Source organism: Falco punctatus, assembly GCF_963210335.1.
Source record: "Falco punctatus genome assembly, chromosome: 15".
Taxonomy (NCBI): domain Eukaryota; kingdom Metazoa; phylum Chordata; class Aves; order Falconiformes; family Falconidae; genus Falco; species Falco punctatus.
The window spans coordinates 15,095,966-15,112,084 of NC_137595.1; the positions used below are offsets into that span (position 1 = coordinate 15,095,966).

The following is a 16,119-nucleotide window of genomic DNA, read 5'->3' on the forward strand; positions in this document are numbered from 1 at the left end:
GGAAACATTGCTGCCTTATCTCGGTAGATGGAATCATGGCACCTTAGAACCATGGGGGTTTTCCTTGCTTGCCAGGTTTTCTGCATTTCTGCTTAGTATGGGTGTAAGCCTGTGAAAATTATGTAGATTTGGGATGTTTGGTTTAGCGTTCAGTTTCTTCTTTTAATATCTTTGAATAGCTAGCAGACTTTCAGCTTTTTTTTTTGTTACAAATGACCTGTGATGGGCTTTTGAATGCTTTCTGCTCTGGCTGCTGTTACTCAGCTCAGGACAACGCATTCTCTTCCACATTTGTTGGGTTTTTTGGGGTTTTTTTTTCTTCTTTCTTTGAAACAATTTAGTTTCATGTTCCAGTTGGCATCTGAAGAATTTGTAAGCCACCAAAATCATTTTTCTCAATGAAGGAGATTCTTAAACACTTGGTTTCATCATAAACTGTAGAAACAAAGGAAAAAAGAGGTTAGTTAGGTATTACAGCCCACTTTAATTGAAAGGAGAAGGAAGCTGAAAGCTATGAGGAAGTTCTCAGAATCTGGGGTGAGGATACTGTGTTTTATATATGAGTCTTGAGAGTGAGCAACAAAGCAAGAGGAAAAGTAGATAGTGTAACCTGCTAACAACATATTTTGTTTCATTTTCAATGGCAACTTTTTAATTTCCGTAGTGTTCCAAAGTAAACTGGATTTCCACTAGTAAGGATCAGTTGGGGAGGGGATGCAGAAAGAAGGTTGCTTCCTAATGGCAATGAATAGCAATTAAAACCTTTTTACACTTTCAATTTAGCATCTATTTATTTTATGTAGTAATTGCAGCTGCACCTATTGGAGAAATTTTGGTGAGAAGATGGTGGTTTATATGGTGAGGATATGAAATGCAGGTAGTAATCAAATATAAACTATTTTAAAACTTCAACCTCCTCCCAGTAAAAAAAAAAATAAAATCCAACAGTTTAAGCTGTGTAATTTTTATTATTTTGTCACTTCATGTTTTAACTATTGTCACATTTTCATTATTTCATTAGCAAATCTGTATTGTTTGTTACTTCTTGGTCTTTGTTTTACAGTCTTAAAAATATCAGATTTAAATGGAGAGAATGGGGCTGGCATGGAAGAGTCAGTCCTGTTCTGTGGTGGGGCTTAGGGTATAACTGATGAGCCCTTGTATTTGCTCAGTTTGGTGTAACAAGCTTCTTTTACATCCTACAGCTTTTTTTTGCATTTGCAAATGAAGAAAAGTTTTCTGAAAATGGATGGATGGTGTACAATCCAATGTCTGAATACAGGAGACAAGTGAGTTATTAAAGTTGCAGTTGCCTGGTGCTTTCATATCTGACAATTTACGTAGTGGAATTATTACTTGTATGTGTCTCTTACCAGCTGTTTTGTGGAGGGAGCTCAGAAAAGATGATGATGGAAATACAACTTGAAAAAAAAAGTAAAGAAAAGAAATAAACCACTGGAACCTTTAAAAAATTGGAGTGTCACAGGAAGGTAGTCTTTGCTCTTTGAAGGAAGTTATTGATACTTCTTACAATGTGCCACTGTTAAGTGAGCAAGGGGTGGGGAGAATGTGCCGAATATGTAACTACGGTGTCCTAAATATAAATTTGATTTGGTCTTTGATTTGGTCTAGTGCTTCCTGAGGTGAGGGGAGGAAAAAAAAAAGTTTTTTAGAAGCAGTGTTGCTTTATAGAAGTTAATTATATGTCTGTTGGTATTCTACCTTGCTCTTTAGGTGATTTTGGAAAAATGTCAATGAAAGAGGATGATATATTCAATTTTAAAACATCTTTTAGAAAATTTAATGTTGCTTTAAATAGGACTTTTTTTTTAATTATATAGCAAACAGTAAGGCCTTCCTTAGATTTATTTTCTTTTTCCCTCCATAGTTTTTTGGTTCAAGGTTTAGTGGCTGTTATGGTTTAACCTGAGCCAGCAATGAAGTACCACGCAGCTGCTTGATCACTACCCCCCTTTCCTTCCCACCCTGCCCCTGGTGGGATGGGGAGGAGAATTGGAAAAAGGTAAAACCCATAGGCTGAGACAAGAACAGCTTAATAATTGAAATAAAGTAAAAATAATAATAACAACAACAATAATAATTGTAATGAGGAGGAGAGGGAGAAAGAGGAATAAAATCCAAGGGGAAAAAACAAACAAAAAAGTTATGCAGAATACAGTTGCTCACCACTTGCTGACCCATGCCCAGCCAGTCCCTGAGCAGCAAACAGTGGCTCCTGGCCAGCTCCCCCCAGTTTATATACCAAACATGATATTTTATGCTGTGGAATATCCCTTTGGTTAGTTGGGGTCAGCTGTCCTGGCTCTGCTCCCTCCCGGCTTCTTGTGCACCTCCTACCTGGCAGAGCCCGAGAGACTGAAGAGCCCTTGACTCAGGGCAAGCACTGCTTAGCATCAACTCAAACATCAGCGTGTTATCGGCATTGTTCTCATACTAAATCCAAACCATGGCACTGCACCAGCTACTAGGAAGAAAATGAACTCTATCCCAGCTGAAACCAGGACAGAGGCCTAAGACCCAAAAAATTAAAATGCAGCCCCCCACACAAACCCACTCTCTGTATGTGTGTGTGAAGGGCTTATCAGTCTTTCTCAGTTTCCTGGCTGCTGTTTGTGAAATGTCTTACTGAGCAGACTGCAACTAAAACTTCTTGTTTCTCAGTAAGAAAGCTACCGTAATCTTACTTTTAACCTGAAGGTAGTACAAAGTCACAGCGAAGAAAGGTTGAGGTGAGACTTCCTCCCCCTGTCTTCTCAGGACCATAGTCTCTTCAGCAGGCAAAATGGAAAGGCAGAGCTTTGACGGATGAGAAAAGGCAGTTTTCTTCCCTCAATCCCATCATTAAAGAAATGCATCTACTAGTTTTAATCATTGTTTTGAAACTTGTTGTAAGAATAGAATTTTGTATGTAAGAGAACATGAGATAGCTCTGCAGTAGTCTAAGGCTGTGAATTCATCATCAATGAGCTATTTTGTGTGGTCTTGTAATCTTTTTTCTTCTATTGTTTTGAAACAGTACTGTAGTTAGATTAAATTGGTAGGTTGTTGCCACCATGTGGCCATAACTTCTTGTAAAATTCAAGAGCAGAATTATTATTTGTATAGCCAAAAATATGTTGAAAAACTTTGTGTTACATTTTAGGGACTGCCTAACGAACGATGGCGAGTAACTTTTATTAATGAACATTATGGCCTGTGTGACACATATCCATCGCTCTTAGTAGTGCCATATAATGCAACTGATGATGATCTCAAGAAAGTTGCTGCCTTTAGGTCCCGAAATAGAATCCCGGTGAGTATGATGTGATGAAAGTTACCTTATAATGTAGCTAGTTTTAAGTATGCATCCAAACAACTTCTTGCTGAATGTGACACAGAGCATGCTTTTTTGGAACTGGTTACAGCAGAATAGTTTTGATTGGCTGGTGGTTTTACTGCTTGAAACTAGTATCTTGGCCAAGCCAGATTTCCGTTTTCCCCCCACAACAATCACCCATTCCAACTTCGTTGGTTTTAACTTGACTTTTCCAGTAACAACTGCCAGCATTGCAGATTCCCTTTTCTTAATGAAGTATGAGCCTTAGACTACCATCTGTACTACTTTGACTATCATTGGATGCACATAAAAAGTGATAGCAAATGTTACTCTCCTGTAAGCAAACCGCATGGCATTTAAACATAGTTCCAGTGGTCAGTCCTAAAATAAGACCACATGCATAGTCTCTGTAGCAAATTCCTGGGCTTTTTAGCCCTTTAAATTGGGCTGTTTAAGATAAACCCATTTGACTTTTTGGATATATTTCTGTAACTAAAATTCCTTGAAGTAAAAGAATTTTTATGTATCAGCTTTTTACAGCACTATAGAAAATTTTAATTTCTACCACAATACAATCTGGTTTAACTAATATTTCCATTCGGCAGACTTGGAAGAGGTACTAGATTCTTAGCCAGTATCAGAAAGCTGCCTTGAATCTCAGTTAATTTCAAGCAGAAGCAAAACTCAGTATGATAAATATTTATTAGATATGGTGTTTACTGACAGGCTAGGCCTATAATTATAAATTTACTATATATACACATACATGTAATATATAATGTGTATAAAATATATATGTTAAATATATAGTGTGTGAATATAGTTCTTATAGCCTAGCTGTATCTTCTCTGTCATCTCAAAATTCATGATAGGGCTTTTGTGTGCCTGTGCAGTGAGAGTCATTTCCTTGGTAATAGTAATTTTATTCTTGTCAGGAAATAACCAATCATACTCACCCACACACACTCTGACAGGTCTCGTTCCTAGATATACAACTAAGGGTTGTATTACAGGAGTGAATACTTCCTGAGGATTTTTTTTTTTTTTTAATATCTGATGTTCTTTCACTCTGTAACCCACAACTTTCAGACTGGTTGAGAGTGCTGTTTCTTAATATTCTTCATTCATTGCTACGAAGTTAGAGATTTTGCCGGCTGCTTATCTTTAATCTCTTGCACTGTAGTATGTTCCCTGGGCTGCTCTCTCTCTCTTGTTTGTGTTAAGTCCCCTCTGACTGAGAAGAACAACAAAGGCAGTGTGCACTTTGTTCCAGTGCCCCCTCTTTGTGAAGAGGGCTGAGGAACAAAATGTACTTTAAGGAGAAGGGGGAAACATTCAAGATACTCTAGAAAGGTTCAACTTTCCTTCCTACTCAAAAAAAAAAAAAGGAAAAGTTGTTCTTGTAGAATTGGAGCATTTTAGTCACTATTTCTACAATGACTTCATTCTTCTGAATTGCTTCTTAGTATCAGCAGGCATTGCTATGTTTGCTTCCAGTTTGCTTTTCAGAATTATTTGTGCAACTTGTAGGAAAATATTAGAATGCATTGGACTATATAAGTAAGTATAATTTCAATAAAAGTATTTAAAAGAACGAACTCTTCTAAAGATTATTACTATTAATACTAAATTTTATGAGACTACAGTGGAAGCAGTTAAATGTCTGGGGATTATCTTTTGAAGAAAAAAAAAGAAGCGTTAACCTTCATATTAGCTCTTTTAAAGAATGTAACTTTGACATTTAAAGTTACGATTTGTTAATAAAATATATTTCTTCTGATGTGTTTTTGACACGTGACTAGGTTCTGTCATGGATTCATCCAGAGACTCAAGCTGTTATTATGCGCTGCAGTCAACCTCTTGTTGGAATGAGTGGCAAGCGGAATAAAGATGATGAAAGATACCTTGATATCATCAGAGAGGCTAATGGGCAAATCTCAAAACTTACCATCTATGATGCTAGGCCCAATGTCAATGCAGTCGCAAACAAGGTAAACAGATGCTTAATAGTCATATTTGTGAAGGGGGGTGGGAAGGAGACTTAGTGTCAAGTTTTCTGTGAGGAGGTTTGTGGGAGCAGTACTAATCTTAATGTACATAAACTTACGTAAATAAATATATATTTACATAACCAAATATTGGGGCTCAAGGCCATGAAAGGCCATGAATGCCTTAAGCAGGTCATAAGCAGGATTTCAGGACCCTGTGTGGATTTCCAGACATGCTTTACCCTGTCTGTTAGTAGTCAAGCACAGATCTTAGCACGGGACTGAAATCTAATAGGACTACACCTGCACTGTGAGGTAAATGTAAGGCTGTGCTGTAGAGCGTGCCCTTTGTTGAGTGACATGCCACCTCTATGCAAGCCACAGCTCTGCTTCATATCCTCTGGAAAAGTTCTGTCCTGGGAAGGCTGTGTGCATAAAGCCTAGCCCACTGTTAGGCATCCTTTGTTTGGTTCTGGGAGTTTAGACAACAGTTCTCCCCCTTTGGACTTATTTCAGTCCAGGACTAGTCCATTTCCATCACATTTAGGTGGAGCTTGAGTGACTACATACATATTGTTGTTACTAACTGGTATTGTGTGCCCAGTGAGATGTAGTAGTACCTTGGAAGCAGGTAACTTTGGGAGGGAGGTGTGCATTAGTATTACAATGAGATTATTTCATCTGAGGAAAGTAATTTCACCACAATGGTTAGCTCAGCCACAGGCATCTCATGGATTCTTCATATAACAACTGGTATGCAGCTGATCAGCTGTGTGGTGCCATCGAGTGCCATTCCTGCAGGGAGCATGGCAGAGCCTGGCTGCGGTGTCTCCACTCTGCTCCATCCTCCATTACTCCTATCAGCATGTGCTGAGCTGGCAGGATGTGTTGCTTAGGGAACTGTGGTCATGCAGATGCATTGGTGATGCATGCCAACCATCCTGAAGGTGGTAGCTGTACTTTACCCTGAAAAAAAAAACCACCTACGCTTCTGTTAGGACCCAGTTTTCTCTAATTCCCTGCCTCAAGGTGATTTTCCCACACATAGAGCACATCAGACTTTGTTGTGCTCCATGTTCATATGAAAAAACCTAATTAGGGAGAGGCGGTGAAGGACACAAGTTTAATGCTTTCTTCATATAAGAATGTACAAACTTCACTCCCATGTCTAGGATAGTCCCTTACACACTGAACTTCAAGCACAAATGAAGTGGGTGTGCTCTTCGGTACTTATTAGTGAAGGTGTGTGTCTGCACAGCAAAGAGCATGAGAGAAATGAGCTTGAGAGGATTTGACATCTTAGGGGAAATAATGAGTGTGCTTATCTGGGAGAGAAGGAATTACAGCTCCTGAGTAGTTTTTTGGCACAAAATGAACACTAATTTAGTGGAATGAGTCCTCTTCAATGTTTGTGCTGAAAGGAGCATGAAATGGTAAAACTTCTTGGCCTCTGTGAGGTTTCTGTGTTACAAACATTAAGTTGCTTCAGAATTCAAGAGGGACAATAATGTTAGTGTTTTGCTCTGCGCAGCTTAAAAGCGCACACATGTACCTTTATGGCCCTTTTTCTCTCTGATAGGGAATATAATTTATTAAGGAAGAAATGAGGTGCTTTTTTTGTATAGCGCACACACTTTCAGAAACTGTATCCTAGGGTCTGTTTGGCTAGGTTTTCATCTGATGGTTTGTATTTTGAGGGTCTGTGTCAGTTGCTTGCAAGTTGCATTATCCTCTGCAGACTGAATTTTTGTGGGTGAACAAAACATGTAATCCTTCTGTTTGCCTTGTGGAAGGAATGTCAATTCTTATATTACCTTACATTTTTCCTCAGTTCTTGGACAAACTCAAACTTTTACCCCATTTGTTTCAAAGATGTATTGTGGCTGAACTTTATATACACATACTCACTGAAGTATGAAACACAGTTTTCAGCTTTTTAAATTAGTATATTTCACCTATGTGTTTAAATTAACTCCTGATATGCCTAAATATGAAATAATCATAGCGGTAAAAGCAGTAGGGTGCATTGCTAGGTCTGAGGGACAGTGTCATAGAGTGCAAGCCGATGTTGATCAGCACTGAGAAAAGTTTTCTTGAACAGCTGTGAAGATTAGTGTAAGCAAAATCTTGGGCTATGCTACTCATGCATTCCTGTGTTCTTTGTAGATAGGTCAAGACCACACAGTCAGTAGGAGTTGCAGCAGCCCTGATGCTAAAATTACAGTCATTCCTCACCAGGACTTCATGATACTCAAAGGAAAGAGAAAAATAGTGTCATCGCTTCTTTTAGCACAAACCCTGGCACAGAGAATACCCCCACATCTGAGGAAGGAGATAGCAAGCATAGAATAGAGAATACTGTACTAGTATACAGAAATGTAGGTGGTATTAACGGGCAAAGGCTATACCGTACCCTAGGTGGTTGCTTGATGTGTCTTGATGTGTAGTTGGTGTCTGTAATGGCTTACAAAGGCAAAATTTAGTTACCACAATTCATGGAATGGCATGGGTTTGTTGTCTGCAGGAAATGCAATTTTACAGCTAAATTCAGAAAAATCTCATCAGTGGCACTGCATTCTGAAGTATGTGTGGTTTTTCCACTTCCTTTTGTGACCAGGCACATCCTCTGTAGTGGTGGTGATTCAGTGTTTTGGGAGACCAGCAGTAGAATGGACTTTCTACTTACGTGGCTCTTTAACTTCTTAATGATCTAAATACACGTTTAGTCTTCAGCCATAAAAGTTAACGTTAGAAAAGTTGCTTTTAAGTAAACTTAAATGTTACTACTAATTTACTACTTAGAGGCAGAATCTAAGATTCTTGAACTTAATTCTTAAATGAAACATAGCTTATTCTTAACTGAACTCTTTAATTTTAGTTGGATTTGTGGGTTAACCCCAGCTGGCAACCAAGCACCACGCAGCTGCTTGCTCACTCCCCCACCCAGACGGGTGGGGAGGAGAATTGGAAAGGAATGTAAAACTTGAGGGTTGAGATAAGAACAATTTATTAATTGAAACAGAATAAAAATGAAAGAATAAGAATAATTACCATAACAACAATAACAGTTGTAATGAAAAGGTGGGGGAAAGAATAAAATCCACAGGGAACAGGATAAAGGAAAACAAGTGATGCAAAGTACAACTGTTCACCACCCACTGACCGATACCCAGCCAGTCCCCAAGCAATGATCCTCGGCTACCCCCCTTAATTTTATATACCAACACGACGTCCCATGGTATGGAATACCTCTTTGGCTAGTTTGAGTCAGCTGTCCTGGCTGTGTCCGCTCCCAATTTCTTGTGCCCCTCCAGCCCTCTTGCTGGCAGGGCCTGAGAAACCGGAAAGTCCTTGATTTAGCATAAACATTACCCAGCAACAACTAAATCATCAGTGTGCCACACTGTTCTCACATCGGAGCCAAAACACAGCACTGTAGTGGTTACTAAGAGGAAAATTAACTCCATCCCAGCTGAAACCGTGACACTTGGCCAAACATTTTATCATTTTTATCTATTTCAGTGTCATTTCAATTTTAGTAAACTAGGCAGTTCAAACACAGGAAAGCATTTTTGGTTTTGTTCTTTTTGTTAGCAAGTTTGCACTGGTAAACCTGAGATTTGTTCTCCTTTGAATTAGTGGTGTAAAGAAACAGACAAATCCTTTTGACTGAATTTCTAATTCATACAGAAACAAATGAGCAGTTTTATTCCCTGGTAGTGATGATCTCATATGTTATGAGTAATTGCTGTTTTGTGTGGTGTACTTTAATTTTAATTTAACCTTAATGATTTGTCTGGACAGTAAGTTGATCTCTTTTGTATTCAGAAACATGAGTTTGTTTAAGCCTGGGTGGGAAAAGTGAGCGTCAACAAAGAAAAAAAATACTGATATTGTAATGTCAGTTGGGCAAGGAAAAGCCATTTCCACTGTGAATCTCAAAAGTAATGGGGAAGGTACCAGTGGCTTTTTATTCTCAAAGCAGTCTGAGTCCTGACTGATGTGATGCCAGCCCACTGTCCATAACCTGGCTGGTTCAGTCCGACTGGAAGGTCTCCAGGCCCCATAGTTCAAACAACCTTGTAGTGTTAATCTACTACTTTTAGGGTTACTCCCTTGAGATTTTGAAATGAACTAGGCTACCTGGAGCAACTTGAATGCCATTCTGGCCATGGGCTATATGTAATACACTTTGTCCTTTTGGACAAAGGAAAGCCCCCAGGTATCCTTCTCCAGCATTTGCTCCTCCAAAGTTTGTATCAGAGACTGATGTTTTAAACAAGCAACTGAAATTACATATTGCTCAACTACAAAACAAAGTATAAACAAAATTCAGTCCCTTCTTCTGTTGAAGAGCTGCTACAACAGTCTATATGTGACTAAAGTTAATTTTAGATCTCTTGTTTGTAGGCAACTGGGGGAGGATATGAAGGTGAAGATGCATATCCCAACGCAGAACTTTTCTTCTTGGACATTCATAATATTCATGTCATGCGGGAATCTTTGAAGAAGTTGAAGGACATTGTTTACCCTAATGTGGAAGAATCACACTGGTTGTCGAGTCTGGAATCAACCCATTGGTTAGAACATATAAAGGTAACTTTTTGCTGTTTGAAATAACACTAGACCAAGCCTGTCATGTCAGACTTGCTTTCTTTGCTGGACTTTGAGATAGTCCTGATACAGAACACACTGAACTACTTGGACTACAAAGCCAGCAGAGTATATTATGATTTAACATTATTAAGCAACAGTAGGTGAAATGCAACATTTATTGTCTACCTCAAGTCAAATACCAGTCTTTAACAGAGGAATGCATTGTTAGTCTGATTGCCTTCACATGTAAGAGAAGAGATTTCTTTTTGTTTCTAGCAGTGCCAGACTATAGATAGCTGTCATTGTGAAGGATTAGTAATTACTTCAGTTGTCAGTATGTATGTAACTTTATTTTGTGGATTATAGTTTTGTAAATAAATCTTGCAAATGTGTTTGTAAATTTTGTAATTTTCACCTTGTAGCACAAATATAATACTTAAACTGGTAATTCACCAGTGTTCTTACTGGTTGACCTTTGGACCTTTTGCCTCAAGTATAGCTATGCAAAAGTATTGAGAGATTATGTAATGAATTCTACTTAATAAATTTTCATTTTAAGTTAATATTTGGAAAATAAGCATATTAGAAGGGTACAAGTTCCTTTGTCCAACAACTGAAATATTTCAGTAATTTAGCTGAAAGAAAGGAGCTAAATGAAATACAGATTTTTTTAGAGAGTATATCCTATGGTAAATCCTCTCTTTCTTTAAAAAAGAAGCTTACGTTCTTTGATTTATCAAGGTTACTGCTTTCTGCCCCATTTTTTTAAGAATTTGCTGTGAGATGAATTAGACCTTACTAAGGGATTAGGGAACCAATCTGTTTCTCTATTTTTATACCAGAAATTTACTTGATCTCCTAGAAAATTCTTTTCCAATTGACTACACCATGTTCCTCAGGTCTTTTAATGGAAATAGTATCAATTAAGATATTGTGTACATACAAATAAATCAATTTATTTTTGTTAGAATGATAACACTAATTAGTGGTCTTTGGTGTCTGTTTCTCTTTGCTAGCTTGTCTTGACGGGAGCTATTCAAGTGGCAGACAGGGTGTCCTCAGGAAGGAGCTCTGTGTTGGTTCACTGCAGTGATGGCTGGGACCGGACAGCACAGCTAACGTCGCTGGCCATGTTGATGCTAGACAGCTACTACAGAACAATTGAAGGCTTTGAAGTTCTGGTGCAAAAAGAGTGGATAAGCTTTGGACACAAATTTGCATCGGTAAGAATTAGAAGATAGTTGCAAGAACCATGCAACATTAATGTTCTAAAAAGCTTTTAATATTAAACTAGTCATTGTGTCAGGGTTTGATAATTCTTTTCATTGTTTTGGAATTCTGATTTAAAACATTTCCAGGTAAATCTGAGAAGAGCTTTTGGTTTTGGACCTGTTTAGTTAATTTTTTTTTGCTGTTCTTTCTATGAGAACTCATATTTTGTTCTTTACATGCTTTTGAAAACACAGAATTGCTAGGGTTACTGGGGTTGTGGTTATTAAGCAAAGGAAACGAGAAGGCAGAAAAATTGTCTTCTCAAACTTTTCAAAAGATGATGAAATAAGGCTGGAACATGGGGCTTTTCCTTCACCCTCCCTTTGGACTATTTTGAATGTTATGGGAAGCATATGAATTAATCTGGCCAATGTCTTTTAAGTGATGTTTTGAATGCTGCTTCCCAGTATTCTACCCTTGTCATAGTAGCTCTCAAGAGGCTGTCACTGATGATGCTGGCTCTAGTTCTGTTCTGTCTTCTGGGTGCTTAGAAGGTTAAGTAGAAATTGTCTGTAGCAAGTCCTTAATATCCATGCATAATGCAAAGTGCAAAGTCAAGGGTGCTCATGTTAGGAAACATTTCAGAGTCTCAGTGGAACTTGTTTTAAATTTGGTACCTTACCATTTAATCAGGAAATCTATATGAGGAACCTGGAGGAGCAGAATAGATTGCCAGGGTGAGTGTGCTTTGATATGTAAACTTAAAACATAAGTTGGGAGCTTTACAACAGTGCTGCTTGTTGATGCTGAACATTGTAATTCACAGTAAGAAGTTTCCACACCTTCAGGAGAAGTCATTTGCACAGACAACTTGTCCCTAGAGGAATATTCTAAAGATACTACTTAATATTGCTAAAATCTGGAAAATAGGCAATCTGGAAAAAATAAAGAAATGGAAGAATATACCTATGTGTGTATTTCATGCCCGTTTTACGTTTGCAAGACTGTCTCAGCCACTTGGAAATTCATGTATAGCTACTGAGCGTGAACCACTTCACCATTTATTGTATGGTGTGTGTACAGTGTACAAAGTGTGCTTGTATGCTGCAGCAGTCTTTGATCTGATATTCCAAGCTTCAGGGCACCTTTAGGAGATTTGCATTTTGATCATTGGGAGTGGTATCTGTCATAGTCCATTTTTTTTGTATACTTACCTGTAGTCTTCTAGTAGTGGTGTGTTACATAAACCTTTGAAGTATTCTGTCTATGGTACAGCCACAGGAAAAACACTGGCTTGCCTTTTTATTCTTGTATTTTATTTCATATTTTTTAAAAACATTATAGTCGTGGTGCAGATAAAATGAGATTGTATAACTAGGAGACCTGTAGCCTAGCACACATGTTATGCTTTAACAGACAGCTTGAAAAAGAGATCAGTGTGTCCTTCACCATTCTGAAAAAACTAAGTAATCTATCATTCTTTTTATTAAGCCATTAATTTTATTTTGAATAATCAAAAGAGTTTGTTCTCTCTCAACAAATAATGTTTTTCTCCTATTAGTGAGGTAGGACTTTTGCACCCCTTCCAGATGACTAGCTCAGACCACCTGTTCATCTCTGACAATGTAGCAGCAATAAGGATGATTTAAATAGCCTGCTTTTGCTTAAACTACTGGTTTATTTTCCCCAACTTTCTCACTCAAGTAGTAATCTTTGGAAATGGTTGAAGCCACTCTCCTGTAGCCATCTGCAGTTGAGAGTACCGTATATTTGGATTGGATGGGCTGTTCAGCTTATAGTGAAGTATTTTCTGGAGTATTCTGTAGAAATGGTTGAGTCGCTGTCTCTGGAGGTATTTAAAAGATGTGTAGATGTTGCACATAGGGAAATGGTTTAGTGGTGGACTTGACAGTCCTGGGTTAATGGCTGGACTCAATGATCTTAAAGGTCTTTTCCAGCCAACATAATTCTATGATAAAAAATGATAATGCAAACAGAAAATATTTTGATCATACATGCTCTGGTTTAGTTTGGTTATTACCTGATAGATCTGTGAGTTTTAATAGTGAGGACCAGGCACTTCGGTGCAGGTAGCATTTCCTGAAACTCATCTCTGAAACTATTGTTGTTATGCCCTCCTTCAAGTGGGGAGTTGGAGAAGAGTAGGGAGTTTCTTGTATTGTCTGGATTAGTGCAAGTGTCATGTTTTCATGTTACTAGGGCTGCAATTTGGATGTTTTAATAACAAATAACTAAATAGTAGACTACTTCGTAGTTCCTCTCAGTATTTTCTGTCTAATGAAGCACACAATAAGTCCCCTTGTTGAAAAGGGATTCCCTGCCCCTGCTTTTCTATGTATAGTGAACTTGGTGCACTCTGCAGGTGTTAAAAATGCTTGCTATCTAGAATGTCATTCTAATAGTGCAGTCTAATGTAAGAAATAGGAGACATAGACATAATTATAGATGGAAAATACTCAGACATCCTAAAACTTCTAGCCGTAGTGAAAGTGGAAGGACATTCACTCATTACTGAACACATATATGACTCTGTTAACAGATACAATGTATTTTAAACCATAAAAACTGGAGAGCAAGGAGGCCAATTTGTTTGTCTTCCCTACAGTGTTTTCCTAGTCATTTGCTACTGTTCGCTGAGTTCGGCTACAATCCCTCATCTCACTCTATTTCCTGCCATTCAATTCTATTATTTCAAACTATCTTGCAAATCAGTTTTGCAAGATATATAAAACCAGCAAAAAATTACTGGTTTTACAACTCTTTACATCCTTAAGACATTAAGCCTGCTGTCTTACGGGCAGAGAGACAACATCTTAGTTCAACATACATGCTCTTCTTTTGTCTCCTCCAGGCCAGTATATTTGAGCAGAATTATGGAGTTAATAGAATCTCTTTTCCCTGCATTTCTTATCTGTTCTCAGCTATCAAATGTGAAAAGGAAGGAAACTGCTTTTACCAAACCTGCTTTTTGTCTGTGGGGAGAATGCCTTTAACTGTTACTTTGGACTCCTCAGAATAAGTGACTCACTGAAACTTTAGAAATGTGTGTTAATTTTCTGTCAGGAGCATGAACATTTCTTTGAGCTCACTCATGTTCACTGTCGACCTCAGGATGAATCTTTAGGTTCAAGTATGGAGGGGGAAGAGGAGAATCTGTGTGGATAGTTTGATGATCGAGTTTCTCCAGTGGCTTAAGTTACAAAAAGAAGACAAAGTATATAACTTGGCTTTTGACAAAATTATTACGTAAACACAGTTCAAAACATGTCTTGATTATTTGCAAAATAATGGATACTTTAATGGTTCTGCTTGTCCAATAACTAGCAGGTTTTTATAACAGGACCAATTACCACTTTGGAATTTGATGTCTTTGGAACAGCTTTGCAGTGCTTCTGTATATCTGAATCTCTCCTCCTTGGTGCAATAACTAATTCTGAAGTTATAAAAACAGGTTGTTATATTACTGAAGCACTAATATGCTAGTGCAAAATAAGAAACAATGTCTATTGGGCATAAAATAAACTGTTTCGATTAACAGGAGGCTGTATTGCTTCATTTCAGAGAATAGGCCATGGTGATAAAAATCACGCTGATGCAGACAGATCGCCCATCTTTCTCCAGTTTATTGATTGTGTGTGGCAGATGTCTAAACAGGTATGTTATATCATTCTTCAGAAGGCAACATTGTTAAGAGATTACTGAATTAAAAACCTAGGTCTTTATTTAAAACCAAAGTATTTGAAGAGGACAGCATACCTCTGTGCTCTGATATTGTAGTCCAAAAGAGTGGATTTACTTTTAAACGATACCATGTCTCTACCATATTTCTAAAAGGCGTATATAAGCTGTGGTTATGTTACTTAACATGGCATTGGCTATGCATGCAAAGCTGGCCTGTCTTGGATAAAGGCTTCTGTCGTGGTTTAACCCCAGCTGGCAGCTAAGCCCCATGCAGGTGCTCGCTCACTCCCCCCACATTGGGATGGGAGAGAGAATCGGAAGAGTAGAAGTGAGAAAACTCATGGGTTGAGATAAAGACAGTTTAATAGGTAAAGCAAAAGCCAGGCACATAAGCAAAGCCAGGCGTTCATTCAGCACTTCCCATGGGCAGGCGGGTGCTCAGCCATGCCCAGGAAGGCAGGGCTCCAGCACCCATGATGGTTACTTGGGAAGACAAATGCCATCGCTTTGAACATACCCCCCTTCCTTGTTCTTCCCAGCTTATATACTGAACATGCTGTAATATGGTATGGAATATCCCTTTGGCTAGTTCAGGTCAGCTGTCCTGGCTGCGTCCCCTCCCGTTTTCTTGTGCCTCTCCAGCCTTCTCACTGACAGGGCCTGAGAAGCTGAAAAGTCCTTGACACAATATAAAGATTACTTAGCAACAACTAAAACCATCATTGTGTTATCAGCATTATTGTATGAAATCCAAAACACAGCACTGTACCAGCTAGTGGGAAGAAAATTAACTATCCAGCTAAAACCAGGACAGCTTCTCAGAAACGTATCGAGAGATGTGACCCAGCAGAATGCTTTTACAGGAATTGTATCACACTATCTTAATAGCGTCTGTTGTTTCATTTCAGTTTTTGTGGAACTGTCCTTTGAACCACAGGGACAAACGTTCTTTTGTCAAAGCTTGAAAAGGAAGCTTGGGAGCTGTTGAGTGCTGTAAACATATTTTCAATAACTAATGAAACAAAGCAGCAAACTTAGTCCGTTTAGGGACAAAGATTAGGAGCTAAACCAGGGGTCCTCAAACAACGGCCCGCGGACTGAACACAGCCCCCCAGGGTCCTCAATCCGGCCCCCAGTATTTACAGAACTACACACACACACACACCCCGCCAGGGGTTGGGGCGGGAAACCAAGCAGCCGCAGATGACTGACTGCCACTTCATCCATGCGCTGGCCCCCTGGTTAAAAAGTTTGAGGACCCCTGAGCTAAACCCTTGTTTTCCT

General features: G+C 38.6%; 1 protein-coding gene across 3 annotated transcripts in view; it reads left to right on the top strand.

Moving 5' to 3' along the window:
- MTM1 (myotubularin 1) overlaps positions 1-16,119 on the top strand; it is a 47,335-nt gene that overhangs the window by 27,134 nt on the left and 4,082 nt on the right. For all 3 annotated transcript variants that reach the window (XM_080365728.1, XM_080365729.1, XM_080365730.1), the window contains 6 exons: positions 1,206-1,289; positions 3,164-3,313; positions 5,140-5,328; positions 9,736-9,921; positions 10,938-11,144; positions 14,716-14,808. In XM_080365728.1, coding sequence (XP_080221854.1) covers positions 1,206-1,289; positions 3,164-3,313; positions 5,140-5,328; positions 9,736-9,921; positions 10,938-11,144; positions 14,716-14,808 — 909 coding nt within the window. The remainder of the gene's footprint in view (positions 1-1,205; positions 1,290-3,163; positions 3,314-5,139; positions 5,329-9,735; positions 9,922-10,937; positions 11,145-14,715; positions 14,809-16,119) is intronic.